The 16,815-nt window shown below is 43.2% G+C and overlaps 1 protein-coding gene across 1 annotated transcript in view; it reads left to right on the forward strand.

Moving 5' to 3' along the window:
- CDHR3 (cadherin related family member 3) overlaps positions 1-14,811 on the forward strand; it is a 34,710-nt gene extending 19,899 nt beyond the window's left edge. The window contains 8 exon segments of the mRNA XM_058420183.1: positions 343-569; positions 2,244-2,415; positions 3,997-4,241; positions 6,816-7,003; positions 8,339-8,352; positions 9,793-9,824; positions 10,856-10,904; positions 13,642-14,811. Of these exon segments, the coding sequence (XP_058276166.1) occupies positions 343-569; positions 2,244-2,415; positions 3,997-4,241; positions 6,816-7,003; positions 8,339-8,352; positions 9,793-9,824; positions 10,856-10,904; positions 13,642-13,895 (1,181 nt within the window). The 3' untranslated portion in view covers positions 13,896-14,811.
- Positions 14,812-16,815: the final 2,004 nt, after the last annotated feature.

The following is a 16,815-nucleotide window of genomic DNA, read 5'->3' on the forward strand; positions in this document are numbered from 1 at the left end:
GTCTTGTTTTAGACTGTCTTTCTGCTCTTGCTAAATTAGCCTTTTGGAGGGACTGTGGTGGTGCACAGAAACCTTTACAGACTGACACAGATGAGCGAGGACTCCCTTGGCCCAGCCATGGAGCACTTCTGCTGAGGTTCTCTACATGCTCTTGCATTTTGGTATTTACTGCTGGCAGCCCATGCACAGGGGAGCCATAGAACACCGTAAGGAAACAGTGCTTGTCACACAATTGCTTTAATTTTCTTGGGTGAAAAACTCTAAACCAAATCTTTAGTTCAGTTTCATCTGTGCCTTCTGTTACTTTAAATGTTAATCAAATAGGGATTTTCTGTCTCTCAGTTGGATCCAGCATTGGAAGAGTGCATGCCATAGACAAGGACTGGCCACCCAATGTCATCACTTACTCCATTGTAGCTGGAGCTGGCAACAGGGATTACACAAATATCTTCTGGATCAGCCCAACAAAAGGAGATGTGAGGATTTTAGCTAGATTAGACTACGAAACAACTCAGAAACATGTTTTCACAGTACAGGCCTCAGACCAAGAGAAGTCTACAACAGCATCAGTGAGTAAATCCACTCTACTACTTCGCCTTTGCCTACTTCTTTCTCTCTTCTTCTTAGCAAGAACAGTAAGACACAGGGCAAAGCACTTTGGTCTGTAAAAGGCAAGTGCAACCCTACTCAGTCACATATTTACACAGATGAAAGAGGTGTTGGTCTCTCAGTGTTGTTTTTTTTTCTCACAAAAATGATAAAATAATATTTTAATATTTTTAACTGTGGTATTTGCTTCTCAGACTTTTTCCCTTATTTTGCCTGGACAGTGAAATTGTTTTCTGTGCCCTAGACAACTTAAGTTATTCTTTATAGCTACAGAGGTACTAGAAAATACAAAAAGGACAGGGTCTTGAGGCTGGGTAATACAATCCAATAGCAGCCATGCTTAGTGGCAAATTGGTTTTGGCATCTGTGTAGTGTCCCTTAGCCCTCAAACATAATTTTGATTTTGTTTGTCATTTTTTTTCCCCTACAAAGTGTCCGAAGTAATGTGAGAATTGTGTTGCAGTGTATCAGAGTTGTTTTCATGGAGTGGCACAGAGAGGATGTGGATGGGAGGAGGGCTTGGGCAGACTCCCATGTTGGTGTCACAGCGCCAGCCCAGTAGCTGTGTCCACTTGGCCTGCTGGAGCTGTGCCTTGTGCTCACCATGATCTACTTTTTTTTCCCTGACAGTGCTCTCTGGCAGGAGCCAAGATTGTGCCAGGTACCAAGATAACCTTTAACAGCAGGTTTGGGCTTAGGTTTTTCTGCCCAGACCTATTTTATTCAGAAGAAAAAGTATAGATTCTATATCCTCAAAGGTATTTTATAGTAACTTCTTTCAAAGAATCCCGGTGTCTTTTATGAACAGGCTCCTTTTGATTTCTTTTCACACTTTCTCCCTCGTGACTGCTTTACATTTGATTTTTACACATCTCTTGGGGGTGACACAGGTACTAGGCTCACTTTTCATTCCAGCGAAGAAGCACCCATAGAGTAGCTATCCAGGAGGTATTTAATCTCTTTATCATCTATAATGTTTCAAGGTGATGATTAATGACAATTTAGCATCAGAAGCTTTTAACAATGTCAAGCTCATCTGTTGCCTGACTACCAGACATTAGAAGAAAGAACTTTGGGAAAGGTAAACATTTCCTTTTAGCCAGCTAATTCCAGATGACATCAAACACATCTGGTGCTACCCAGGGAACTCCTACCCATGCAGGAGGCTATTACCAGCATTTCTCACTCATTGGGAAAAGTCTACAACACTCTTCCTTCCATGGATCATATTCTAAATAGTTATTAAATATGATAAGAAGCCTAACTAATGATTGTGAAGCAAATTGAGAGTTTTGGAAGGGAGTTTAATGATTATGTGGTACTATTATGATTTCTGATTTTACCTGTAACACAATTCAGGTTGTTCAAACAGACATATCAGCTTGGAAACCCTTCACATTTGGAAAATGGCTCAGGTTACAGAACCTGTCCCCAGAAGAGTGCTGATCACAATAAGAATGGAAGGACAAATGATCACAGATATTTTCTGGCAGAAGCTAGGTTGGAAGGGAACTTCAGTGCTCTTCAACAGTTGTTGACCAAAAGAACAAAATGGGCAAAACCAGTTTCTGAAATTAACAGAATGTATCAGCACTTTGAAGCAGCTTCAGCTTGCTATCGCTCTTTTCTTCCAGGTAACTGTGAATGTTTTGGAAGTAAATGATGAAGAACCAGTTTGTTCACCCAATTTCTTCTCACTCCAAATCCCAGTTGATTTAGCCATTGGGACCAATATTAATGGCTTCAGGATTGAATGCCAAGATCGTGATTCTGATCCCAGATCTTTCCGTTACTTCATTAATGAAGGTACAGTGTCACAGTGGGTGATCTGGGAACAGTGTAAAACAAAAAAAGTGAATTCTGGTAGTTCACTTACATTTATGAACAAAAATCTAACATGGTTTGTGTGCTACTTTTTATGGTGAGCTAGCTGTGATCCACAAGTTCTGCACGTTCATTACATTGATCCTCTCTCCACAAGCTGGCTAATGGTGCTACTGGTGCTAGCAGCTAGAACCACTCCCTTGCAAGGCTGAATTGCCTGCCATATTAATTAACAGGCTATTAATTACACAGTTGACAAGAACTGCAGAAGAATGAGCTGGAATGGTGTGCAGTGTTTCAAATTTCCCTTCCAATTACAGCTGAATAAATCTTGAGAAATGATGGAAAGTTCTGTATCTCTGCGTCTCTCATCACATAGATGCTGGTGCACTGTTCAAAGCAACTGCTCGAACCTACATGTTGTAGGTCCATGCTGTATGCAATAAACCCTCATTTTGGAAATCTTTCGTTGAACCTTGTGATCAGCTGCATCCACTTGGAGGACTGCAGTGGTATGGGATGGCACTCAGCTTCATAAAAATGGAAACACACTCTCTTGGGGCAATTCCTTCTTTTGTTGCTGAGATGACTGCTGTGAAGGAGGGAGCAGATTGTCCAGGTGCCAGCAAAAAGCTGTGAACATCAAGGGTGAATATCTGTCCTACTGCAGCCCCTTGATGTTCACAGAAGGAGATCTGCAGACGTGGTATTGACACATGAATCTATACAACAGCCATGTCAATAAATCACTGTCTGACCACAGGCCCGGTCCTGGTGGTACAGACCTGGGCTGTGTCTGCATTGGCCTCTGAGCCACAGAGCAGCTTTTTGTGCTATAAAACAGGCATGGCCTTCAAGGACATGTCAACTCTTGTTCTCTGTGGGGCCACAAGAGCAAAACCAAAGCACATTTGGTTCCTTTTCAAGGCTCTGGTTTCCTGTATATGTGGTCTGTCCAGATCCTAACAGCTGGGGCTGGTCTGCCTGCAGCCCAGGCCATGAGCAGCTCTCCAGCTACAATGGACAGAAAGCAAGGGCTGGGAAATCAGCATTTCTGAACTCTCCCCCCTGCCCCCTGGAGACAAGGAACATCACTGAGTCATTAACTCTCTTCAAAGGCCACTGCCTCTGGGCAGATGGAGAAACCATGGTGGGGGGCTGGAGCAACACTCCAGGGACACCCCAGTAGTGGAATGAGCCCTACCACAGTGCAGGGTCGTCACCCCAGCTGGGTGTTGTTGGGTGCTCCCCAGGTTATAGGTTCAGGTCATTCAGGTGACCTCTGGTGTGCCCTATGGCTCTGAAGTGTTTCCACAGCCTCCTCTCTGCTATGTCACCATAAGATGGTATTATTCTAGATCTGTAATGCTTTTATGACTGTGTTGTTTTAAATCATTTTATATGGTACAAGGAAGACCCAAGGACCCCTTCTTGTCATTGGCATTTCACCACATCTCACCACTTGTTACACACATTTTCTTTAATGCGGGATTAATGTAATTTTTTTTTTTTTTTTTTTTTTTTTTTTTTTTTTTTTTTGTATTTTGGTGTTACCTTTTGCAGGCAATGAGAACAGTCATTTCACCTTTTCACCAAGTGCTGGTTCCAACACATCTCATCTGATTCTTGCATCAAGGTTTGACTATGAGAGTGGATTTGATAAAAACTGGATTTACAGTCTGCGCGTCCACATAACAGATGACAATTTAGCATCTGCCAGGGACAAAACTACACACTTAATTAAAACTGGAACAGTGACTTTAAGCATCAGAGTAATCCCAAACCCAACTACTGCCACAACCACTACAGTAAGTTCACTTAAAACTTATGTCCTGTTCTGCATGTCTTTTATGGAGTAACCTCCACAGGAGTAAAGAAAAGATAGATGTATGCAAAAGGAAAGCAAAAACTTAGAGTGCATCTGGTCCTGGGAGGTTCTGAGCCCTGCACTCTTATGGTGAAGCCAGAGGTGGTTGATGTGCTTAGTGCCATGAAGGATTAGTCCCAGGTACAGAGTCATAACATGTGTTTTGTATCTCAGTTTCTAAAACAAAAAGGGCAGGAAGCCAAAGGACCGGGCATGCTGCCATTACCGTGCAACTGGAAAGTTAAAGACTTTGGCAGCTTTATTAATAAGGAAAGAGCAGGGATTAACCTTTGCCTGGAACCTTAAAATTACCTCATGCATTTTGCACTACCTCTTTTTTTGCACTACCTCTTTTTAAATTCATAACTATTCACTTCCCCAGCTGCTTTGCAGTTTTGTGTGCTTCTTTATCATTGGAGCACATTAATCTGTGGCCGTCAAAGTTGAAACAGACAACAACGATGACAACAAGAAATCCTCATCATTTAAAAGGGTCTCTTTTCCAGACCTGAGGTCATTGTGGAGTAAAACTTGGAGCGGCATGTCAGGAACTGAAGCAGTTTTGCACAGCCTCAATGTGTTGCTGAGGTTTCAGCAGTTTTTAGACAGCAAATCCAGAGAGGTGGGATGAGCCTTTCCTGAGCTCCATGCCCATGTGATGGTCCATAGCTGAGCTGAGGAAGCCTTCACGGCTTTTGGCAGCCCAGGTGGGATCTAACCTTGCACAGCCTGTGGAGCTGTGGACCTGTGTCCCAACAATACTCTTTACCTCTCAGCACAGCCATCCCAGTTGATCTCTGTCTTACCAGTTTAATTTTGAACATGATTTCCAGCAGGCTGGTGCAGGAAGTGCAGAGAGCTTGCCTTTGTCTTGCCTGTAGATGTGACACAGCCCGAGGGTACAGACTCTGTCCTGATCCTTGTACCAGTCACCGCTTCAGGCCTTGCTGCTCTGTCTTCCATTATCCACAGTCCATCCATTCCCTGCCTGCCTGCAGATGGCATTACCCTTTTCTCTCTTGCACGCAGGAATGAAAATACAAATATCCAAGTGAAGTGGTAAAAGAGGCCTTTGCTGTAAAATGGTCTAGATCTTCTAGAGGCTTCTGGTAACTGAGCCAGAACCAAAGGATCCTGCAAACAGCACATATAAGTCTGGTTGCTTTGCTACGAAAATGCTTAGATTCAAATTTTCAGACTGATTAATAACGCTGTTCTTATCTAATGCTCTTTTGGGAAGGAATAAATTATTCTTTTTCACCACCTTCTACTCCCCCAGCTTGATGTGGAAATGAAAAGTTAAGCTGAATAAACTTATTCTGTATTTCTTACCCATGCTTTACCACACATACAAACGGTCTCAACCACATACCACAGCATTAAATCTGTCTCCCCAGAGATACCAACCTTCCACTTTCAGGCTATTTTCCAGAAGAACACTCCCATTACAGCAAGTTCTCCCATCACTACTCTTTACATCTGTTCAGTGCAGCAACTCGATGAGTCAGAAATTGGAAAGCTGGTAGTGTAGAAAAGAAACCCCATCACAAAAAGTCACTTGTAACTTCAGTCCAGGTGAGGATAAAGTGGTGGTGGTGGTGATATTGATTATTTGAGTTTCTATCTTTTTTGATAAGACTAAATGAGTTATTTTAAAACTATCCTTAAACTGGAAAGAAATAGATACCCTGCTCAATTTCATACTCAATGTGATTACAAATGTCTTACAGAAAATGAAATAAAAACTTCAGTAGAAGATAAAAACTAATAGTACCACACTAGGTAATGAACTAGATAGAGTAAATGAGTAATTTCTGAAATGTGTGAGGATACACATGATGGGACCTTAATGAATGAGCTGCTAGCACCAAGTGATGTGCCAGCTCAGAGATGTGTCTCCTGACACTCAGGAGGATGTGGGAGATTGCAACTGCTCAGGAAGTGTGGTTTTTCCTTCTGGAACAAGTCAGTGGATAAAAAAGAAAGAGTTCTGCTTCTTTTTACACAATACCGGCATTCCTTAGGGTTCAACTCTTCTTACAAAGCAGGCTGAATGATCGCCACAGTGAAGATGACCTACTTCCAGTTTTGCCTTAGGTAACAAGAAAACACGATCTCAGTAACGGCAGTATTCCCTGAACTTGCCTGCCCTCCAACAGTGTGCTTACAGCCTCTCAGGCAACCTGAGGCTTTTAAACTCCACCATGACACGCTTGTTTTAAGATATTGAAACATGAGCTGGAACCTCCCCTTTTCCTCCTGGGTGGGCTCCATTTCACCGGCCTTTGGTCGCCCCGGGGGCCCAGCGGTCCATCCCAGCCATCCGAGCCGCCTCGGCGGTCAGCAGGCGCACGGCGCGGATCGCTGCCTCCCTCCGCCTCCCCGCGCCCGTCACCCGCAGGGCCCCGGGGCAAGCTCGGGCCGGGTGCCTCGGCGCGGAAGTTCAGCCGGATGAAAGGCGGTGTTGGTGTCAGTACGCAGCCTTGAAGAACTCATTCTTGTCTTGTTTTAAAAGCCTGGCTTCACCGTTGTGACCAAAAGGGAAAACCTCTACTCCCCGTCGGCGTGGTACGTGCCGTTCCTGGTCAGCGCGGGCAGTTTGCTGCTCCTGGCGCTGCTGGGCCGCCTGGGGCTCCTGCTGCTGCCGCGGCTCCGCGCCCGCCGCGGCCCCGGGTGAGTCCCGCGAGGCGCGGCCCCCACAGCGCCCGGCAGCCGCACGGGCGGCTCCCTGACGATATCGGTGCTTTCAAACTTGCACATTTAAACCGGCGCATTTAAATCTTCCACAGCGGTATGCCCGATAGTAAATGCTACTACCAGGTACAGGGGTGTTAATGATATGAACTCAAGGAAATGTGTCCGCGGCATTTCTTTTCGTGGGTTTAGGAACCCATGAAAAAACATTAACATTAGCAGAAGGTAGAAGTGGAATAAGAAATTATAACCTCTAAAGGCAGCTATGCTGATGAAGCTCAGTCGGAGCCTGTGCTGACCACAAATATATTGGTGTGTATTGGACCCCCACTCCAAGGGAGCTTCCATCTAGGTGGTTGCTGGATGCATTTTCCTCTCAGCTACAGATCCCACTGTGCTTTGCAAATATTGCTGCTCATGCCAAATTCGTTGTTCTGGCAAAACTTCTGCAGATTTCCTGGAGTTTTGCCAAGCCAGTTCCAAGGCTCTGGTCCATAAAGCTAACCTCTAACTGCTCACGCTTGGCAAAAGGCATGGAAGCACCTGGGACCAGCTCTGAGTCACTGTGGGAAGTGCAGAGATCCCTTCTGGCTGCCTTCTCAGTGGGCTGGAGCCAGGCTGCCTCTAAATTGACTTTGTACTTCACAAAAAAAAAGATAAGCAGTCCTTTAAGTGGATGGGATGGGGGGGGAAAAAAAATAAATTCTGCAAGTATTCTCAGGATTTGGACATCAATTAGAGGTTACCATTAAATGTAGGGGAACTACTATATGACTGTGACAATAGTTCAAATCATGTGAGCAAGACATTAACAACTTGTGATAAAAATGACAAATGAATCTATTAATTAATGATTGATGAATTTATTAATTGGGCAAATGATTTATTGGGAGCTGGAGTCCCCCATTAAAAAGCAATTTCTATATTTTCAAAAACATTTATAACCATTCAAATATTTTAAAAGGTATTCTCAGAGCACATCAGACCCAAAAAATTGACCTTCCTCCCAGTATGGAACAAAGTGACAATATCTGAAAATACATTTTTTGCGATTATATAAATCCATTATGCTATCATCAATAAGACTTTATTATTTTAAGAGCATTCCTTCTTGAGGAAGTGTTAGAGCAATGCTCAGGGTTGTTTTCCTGTTTGAGGGCAGCATTAAATGGTGTAGGCTTTCTGTGAAAGCAAAATCAGAAACCAAATAAATCAAGCAAATCTCAGAACTCAAGGAAACACATCCTTCTTGCCAAGTGAAAGAGAATAAAAATCATGATTTTTTTTATGTCGGGAAAATCATGACATTTGTTAACTACACTCTTAATCTTCTTTTCATTACAGGATAAATGCTCCAGGTGTGTACCTCTTTTCTATATTTTAATGCTTCAAAACAGGACCTTGTTTATGATTCCATGTAAAATCTGTGAATTAATTTCTAGATATAAATTTGACACAGTAGAAGGGTACTGAGATTAGAATAATCCTGGCCAATTATGGGAGGCCTGACAAAGTGATTTCATGGCCTTTTTAGTCTTCAAATCTATTAACTATTAGGCAAACCCCAAATTCAGAGTTGTCTGGTATTCTGAAATGGATGTTAAAGGATTACTGTATTTTTCACACACAATTTTTTATGCCATCTGTTAAAAAATAATCCCAGCCATCTACAGCACCTTCAAGTGTCCTCTCCACTCTTAATTCCCTGTTTTCTGATCACTTCATTTGCTCCCTTGACACCATTATTTCACATATATAAAGATTTATTTTGAAGTATTGGTGCTTTTAAAGGGGTTTATATAACTTAGCAGGGAGATAAATTGCACATGGAAAAGCATGGTTTTTTAAGCAGACTTGTTCTTTTTAGTCCCATTACATTTCTGCTAGAAAGCACTGCTCATGTGGGCTCAGTAGGACCCTGCTTTTGTAATTCCCCTTTCCTCAGTCAGTATCTCCCAACTGGAAAAAAACACAGGACTAACAAACCCCACAAAATTAGCTGTTCTCTTGGTTGCCCAATCTGAGACATTTCAGCGTTGGCCGGTTTCCAAAAAGTGAATGCTTTTTTGCCTTCTGAAAAACTGTTCCCCAAATGCTGGGCAGCAAAGGCCAGACAGAACATGTTTCACATTGGTGCTCAGGTTGAGATTCACCTGCAGCACTTCAGAGTTTTGCACACCTGGTTGCAAAGCACGTTTGTGGCCGGGCACGGTTCTCCAAAGAAAGGCCATTAAACAAATTGGCAAGGAGTGAGCAAGGAGAAATCATAGCAATTAGCTGGGTATCATCCAGAAATCCATGCTGTCGAGATGCCCATGGCGCTGCTGCTGTATTTGTTTGCATGTGAGATGAGTTAATAGTGTGGTAAATTCGCACACCAAACTGTCCTTCAGTCTGAATTTTACTTGACTGAAAATGCAGCTCTCCTATGTTTTTTCTCCAAGCTGATATTTGACACGAGTTTTGCAACCACAGTCATGTAAAACAATAATCTGCATTTCTAGTTCAGATACTCCCAAAGGTGAATTTCTATATTTGTTCATATTATTTAGAAAGGGAAATTTGTTTAATAACCATTGCTATTCACTTGTTACTGACTTTTCAAGGCTAGTCTTTTGATTAGCCACTGGCAACTGTGGATTTTTGCTCAGCATTTGAGAAAAAAAAAGACTCATTTAAGATGTCTCAGCATTTGAGTAAAAGGAATGTCTATTTCTTTGAGGAAGCCTTGACTTTAGTATCTACAATCACTATCAGAAAATGCCGATTATTAACAATGTTCATTTGCCTTTCTGTAGAAAAGAAGAAGGCTAAGAAAGAAGTGGTTATGGTAAGTACTGCTGGTCTCAAAAGAAACCCTAGTTTTGCCAGGCCCATATGCAATATGATCATATGACCCTTTCTATGAATGGTATCTCTTTTCCAAAGAGAATACAAAAATAATAGGCAAGGAAAAAATGATTGCCCTCAAGTGCAAAACACTTCATTGTCCCAACTGGCCTCTGTGTTTGGAAGCAGCACGAGGTGTGAGGGGTGCTCACCTGCACTGGGGCCCCTTTGCTTCCAAGTGCCAAACAGCTGTGCTTGGGAGGTCAGGCAGGCTGTGCCCACAACAATGACAGGGACACTCGCTGCAGAGGTGGGACAACAAGTGCCCCAGTTTCACTGGTGCTAGGAGTGCACTGCTGAGACACCACTGACCTGTGGAGCCAGCTCTGACCCACCTGAGTGCAACCAGCAAGGTATGCCAGCATACCCAGGCTGTAAAGAGTTTGGCCTTGACATTTGGCCTTGGTTTGCAGCCAAATGTCATAGATGTTTCCACTGTTGATATTTCTTTGCTCCTGGGATCTTGAGGCTCCTTCCTTTTCCTAGACATAATTTCATAATGGCTGCATAATTGCATAAATAGACACAATGCTCTCAGGCACATGGTGTGGTTCCTGGAGTGGTCCTTTGCAGGAGGTGGACTTCGATGACCCTTGTAGGTCCCTTCCAGCTCAGGATATTCTGTGAATCTAAGCAAGGTACTTTGAGTAGTGAACACCCTCTCCCCAAATTTTTTTCAGAGAGGAGATTCCCAAGCTTGCTCTGGGTGGAGGAGACCCTCTTGTGGTTACACATGTGGAGGCATTTAGCATGTCAGAACTTATTAATTCTCCTTTGAATATCCAGTGATTAAACCCTACACCACAAATGGCTCTTTTTGCCAGTTTAGATTAGGCCCAGCCTAAAGGACTGCAATATACAGGTCACACAAATCCACCTCCATCCGTGTAGATCACCATTTTCAAGTCACTGCTCCTCCTTCTGACTTAACTAATTCACAGTTTTCATTTCACATTTTGTGTTTCTTCACAGACAATGACAAAGATAAACACTGTCTTTGATGGAGAAGCCAGAGACCCAGGTAATAAAAAGCAATTAACAGAGGGCATGAATATTAGGCTGGAACCAAACTGGATAGGTTCATTTAAATATGGTTTAACCTTGGCTTTTCATATTTCCAATTTGCTATTTCTGAGGAGAATGGGAGTTATATCTCAAATAGTGAAAATCAAGACAGTGCCTCAGTAGCATTTGTAATGGTAGAATATGCTTAGAGCCCTTGAAAGCACACATCTGATGGTCAGACTGTTCACTACTCCTCTGCTAAACTGGAATGTATGGTACAGGAAGGTGGGAGGGGAGGAGGAATGTGTTGCAAGTCTCCTGCTCTGGTGCTGTCATAGCTACGTGGTCTCACCCATCTCATGTCTGGGAAATGGCCAGGAGATTAATGTCACTGCAGAAGTGCTGCCTTCATCTCCCAAACTTCTCCCAGGAGAAGTGGGTGGGTGAGTTACTGGCTCCTGCACAAACCTCCTCCCTTACAGTGTGTTGCTGCTGTTTATCCAAGGCTCTTGGATATCCAAGGCACTTGGGGAGGAAAGGGAAGGCCATCAGCTGGCAACAACCACTGTGTCACCAGGCTCCAGCTATGTGAACTCTGAGCATATCTGATTAACCAGTTGGCAAAAGCAAAAATAAGGCAAAGGCTGCAAACCTCAGGATGAGCTGGGACGCTCATCCAGCTCCCCAGGTGACAGCCACTGCTCTGCAGTAGGGCTCATTACAGGAAAAATATTTTTTGTTTTACTGAGGATTGATCTGGCTTACCTCATTCCCCTGAAATACAGCCCCTTCCTGAGCCCCTTACTTAGATGCTTGGCCTGGAATTAGGGTGCCCAGCCCTGTGCCTAATGGCTGAGGGCCCCAGCATGGAGATGGGGGGCTGGTGAAAAGTGACAATCAGACAAAATAGGTTCTTAGCAAATAGATCTGAAAAAAGGTGTGAAATAATAGGTCTAGAAATCATCCAGAAGAAGGTAAGCTTTTTTCAAGGCTTGGATTCATCTGGCCGGTTTCCACCTAAGTGCCTGTAACTTGTGTTTCTTATTAGCTGGCTCAGGGCTGTTGGATGCCTTGAGCTAATGGGAAACACTAGGCATGAAGACTTCAGTACAATTTGGGCAAACAAGTGGGACCCTACTGTGCAATTAAGCCCATCCACAAGGCTGCTCAAGGCCGGTTTGATCCAGGTCCAAGCTCACCTGCTATTTATAAAGAAATCTGGAGGAATGGGCTCCCAAACCCCTGCTTTTTCCCCCCTGTGTAACTGCCTTTGTAATATATTAAACATGAATAGTTTCTAGGCTGCTGCGAGAGCTGCTTTCCAGTGTTCTTGCAGGACAGCTGGGGCTCCCTTTCTTAATAAACCTGATGATACTGGATTTAAGGATATTTGAGCCCATCCAAACAGTCATCCAGAGCCACACCATTTGTGTCATGCCTGACACAAACATTAAGCTCTAACACAGCTCTCTGGTGACAGCAGGGAGATGTGCATTCCCCACTTCTCCCTTCTCTTCTCCACAGCTCATCACAAACCCTAGAGGACTGAAGGTTTGGAAATGATATTTAATAATACCTGGGACAGCATCTGTTGAATATGATTAAGAGGGGTGATCAGAAGCTGCTTCCTGACCTGGGCTGCTTTAATATGCCCACCTTGTAAGCAGTCAGAAAAAATAACATAAAGAGATCCAGTTTCATCTTGAGTCGCTCAAATTGTGTTAATGTGTCACAAACCATTAATTCTGATACAAACTGCAACATTTAGTAACATGTAACCACTGTTTCTTTCCAAGCTTTAATGGTCTTTTGTTTGTCTCCTATTGCTAATGTTTAATTACAGAAAGTGCAATTATAGCTCCTGATTCTCTGTTTAGCAACATACACTGAGTTACACTGTTAGGTGATCACACTGGACACATGGCAATTTTTTTACTTCTCTCTAGGTAGCAATGAACTGAAGAAGATATTTGCTTTTAATGTTCCAGTAGAAATTACCCATAAAACCTGAATAGAGAGAGAAATCTTTCTGACAAGGGAAGGTAGCCATATGTGCTAAACAACACAAATTTAGCAATATTTTATATATATGAGAGAATCATATACTTGTATGAAACACACAGTATTTCACTCTGTTAATGGCAAAGTGGATGGCAAGCCTGGAAGGAAGCATTTTGTGCAAATGGACAAGGAGCGCATGCAGCCAAGACTCACTGGATCTCCAAATCCTGGTCAGTCCAGATGAGCTGACGTGGCCCTGGAAGATATATGTAGCAGGTTGTGCTCCAAAGCAGGTTTTTCTACCTCTGGTAGGCAGCTCTACATGACAAAATAGGCACAGACATATACAGTGGTCTTGCTCAGTGTGGCTAAAGACAGAAGTTTTGTCCTTACTGTGGACAGTGTTTGTTACCCTGCCCATGTAAATCCCTGGTAGCTGGAACTTGGATAGAGTTATAGGGTGATAAGAAAGTTATATCTGTCAGAATGGGAAGGTTTTAAATATCCCTATTCCCCTAACTGCAAAGACAATTCTTATGGCGGCATAACAGCCAACATCTCAACTGAGCGGCCACTGTGACATCCAGGTCCCCACAGAAATGAGGCTTTCCCTCTCAGGGCTACCTCCCCAGCTCAGCTGAATTCCAATTTCTCATTGCATTTCTCATTGCAATCTCAATGTTGAGAACTGCCATGTCTTAATCTGTTAAAGCAAGGATGATTTTAATCTGTTGTCTTTTTGTTCTTGCAAGTTACTGGCAGAATGTATGAGTTCAATACACGGTCGGGGGCCCGGAGGTGGAAGAAGAGCGATGAGCTGCTTCAGCCAATGCCAGCTATGCAGGTAATGCCCAGTGCCACAAAAAACAGTGGTCAAGGGGTGGATAGAGCAGAGGCACCAAGCAAAAAAGAGCCTTCAGAGAAGAAGAAAGAGCTGACTGCAGCACAAAACCAGCTGCCAAGCCCACAGCATGGCAATCAGAAACACCAGGCCCAGCTGGACTGAGATTGCAAAAGAAGAAAGAAGAGTCTGAGGATGTGGGGTTATCCTCACCAGGCCCTTAAGGCAGGAACTGACCTCCTCTCCCAAAATGAACTCTGCTTTGCTATTAAGCCAGAGTGCATGAGACTTCAAGGTGCCTCCCAACTGACCCCTGACCTAAGAATCAGATGTGATCTTTCTCTCTCTTTCGGCTGTAAAACAAATGGTGGCCATAAGGCGTGTAAATCAGACTCAAAGGCAGGGTGATTCTAGATGTACCTTTGGCAGGTGCATGTAAGAGGAGGAGAGAAGAGGAAGCAAAGCAAAGTCATGGACAGAAGCATTCAACGCCCACTGCCTCCTATGGGCCCCGGTAATTTCCTCCTGGAATGACGCACCACTGGCAGACATGTTCTGACTGCCTTTGGGAATGGCAACATACACAGATGTGCCTTCTCAACAGTGAATGGGGTCTCCTGTCCCTGCTAAGCAACCGAATGAGTGAAGAGCACAGCAGGGTAGAAATGTTTGCTGGTACAAGGTGAAAATATTTTCTTTTCATTCAGTATTTGTTTCAGCCCTTCCTTGCCCTCCTATCTTGCTGTAGAAAAGACCATGGCTTGAAAGCAGTTCTGGAATGGAGAAAACCCACAGCTTCTTGTAGTATCTCAGGCTGTCAATGCTTTCAGCTTATTTATCTTTTGTAACACTAGGAGCATTCAGTATCTTCACCTTTGGTATTTCCTCTGGCACATTTAATGCTTTACAGAATCAAGTAGAATATACTCAAAAGAATAATGTCAGTAAACACATGGGGTGAAATGATCTTTTCTGAGTGTGAGCATGTATAATGTAAGTGCTATATAAAAACCTGATATAAAACAAACAATCTCACCAAGATTTTATAAAATTATTTTAATCTGAAGAAAAATAATTACAAATGATGACTTAATACTGCATGCCTTGGCTTGTTTTCTTTCCTAACAGTAAAAAAGTGGTTTTTTGACAGCAAGGGACTGGTATCAGGTGGCAAAGAAAATTTTGGTGGAAGTTGAGCAGGGGCAGTCAATGAAGATTTTATTCAGTCCCTCACATACATAGTTTTTGTCATACAGTGAAGGACCTGGGTGGAGAAATCCACAGTAATTTCACTAAGGAGCCTACACTTCAGAAAAACACCTGTCATGGTGCTGTAAGTCTGCTGTGCTCCAAAGGAGTGGCTTGGCTTGGGAGCAACTTCCCTAACAAACACAAATCATCTTCAGACAAATGCTATTTCATTGCACAATCAGGAACCCAGTGTGTAATGAACACCACAGTGATACAGATTGGAAAGAGTGATTTATACTCTCTGAGTATGTTATCACATTACTGTGCCCATGGCAGTTGTCACAACATTGCTTCACCCTCCAGAACCAACAGGGGCAGGCACATGTTCGCTACTCCAACCCACCATTGTTTGCATTTTTTAGCTGTATATACAACACATTCAATTTCTAGTCAGGTGGTTTTCCAGTGACATAAAGAAACTGCAGTTTCCTAGCACTCTGACACCAAACCACCTGCAGGCACACCTGGCACCTCCAGACATTACATTTTGATACCTGAAGAAGTTAACTGCATTATTTTCATGACAGGAAGACACTCAGATTTTTGCGTTTACTTTCCTGGGCATTTCTCTAGGACAGCTGCTCTGCTTCCTTGATTATTCTCATTCCCTTCAGTGATTCAGGGATTTTTTTTTTTTTTTTTTTTTTTTTTAATGGAAGGGAGAGATAAGCTGTAGTTTCAGCCAGGAAACCAGCAAACAGGCAGATGAATACTCGTTTTTCTTTACTACTGTTCCTGCTGCTGATCTGCACAAACTTATTTCCTTCCTTCTTAGGGGAAAAACCCCAACAGCATAACCTGGCATCACATCAGGTTCTGAACTCCATGTATGCAAAACACAATGTCATGGCCACTCCTGGTGCCATGGTCTCCCACAGCTGGGCCACAGCTGGGTGAAAAGCAACTGCTCTTGCAGTGGTGTTCTCATATTCCCGTCTCAGAACAACAGACAGTTGAACAAAGAGGAACCATGGATATAAGAGATGCCAGATCCAAGCACTGACACTGCTCAGAATGCCTGCACCCAGCTGAGGTGGGTTTAGCTGGCGTACTCAGCATTTGAGGGAAGGGGCAGGTTTAAACAAGATAAAGCATCCTGCAAGTCCCATGCAACACTCTGCATGAGGAAAAAAGTGTGCTGACCACAGAGGCGGCTTCACCCTTCCTTATGCTGTTGCTTCCATATTTCAAATGCTGATCTCCAGCTACAACTCATTCTTCATCTTGATGTTTCCTGTAAAACCTTATTTTGGGCATGCATAGGATTACTTCCCTTGCTTAGGATCTACAAAATCAAGGAATAACAAGGCTTTATATGAGCATTAACTTTACGCTAAAGCAGCACAATTTTCCTGTCAGCTGACCCTACTACTATCAATGTTCCTCCCTGTGAAGGAATCAAGAATGAATTCTTGGTCTCACTGTGCCAAAGCACATCCATTCATGTCTCTGGCTTGTCTTTGGGAGGACAAAAGCAGAGAAGGAAGAACTGACCGACCCAGGTGTACGCTTGTTACTTATTGTACCAATCTGTGAAAAGACACTTTGAATAAAAAAGCAACATTTTTTTCCATAAAATAGAGATTATAATACACCGTGCAGTACAGCTTTAAATGTTAGAAACCTCTTCTAATTGTCAGAGGAGCTATTGTGCCTTTTTTTATTCAGAAGTCTTTTGAGAACAGAGTCAGTGTCTAGAACTGCCACTAGGTGGACTGAGAGCAAAGATTAAGTGCAGCTCTACACCATAAGAGCATTTGATTATTGGAACAATTAGCAAAGACCAGGAGTCCTTTCCATCATTTGAAGCCTTCACAAATCAAGAACAGCTGCT

This window comes from Hirundo rustica, chromosome 4, assembly GCF_015227805.2.
Source record: "Hirundo rustica isolate bHirRus1 chromosome 4, bHirRus1.pri.v3, whole genome shotgun sequence".
NCBI classification, from domain to species: Eukaryota; Metazoa; Chordata; class Aves; order Passeriformes; family Hirundinidae; genus Hirundo; species Hirundo rustica.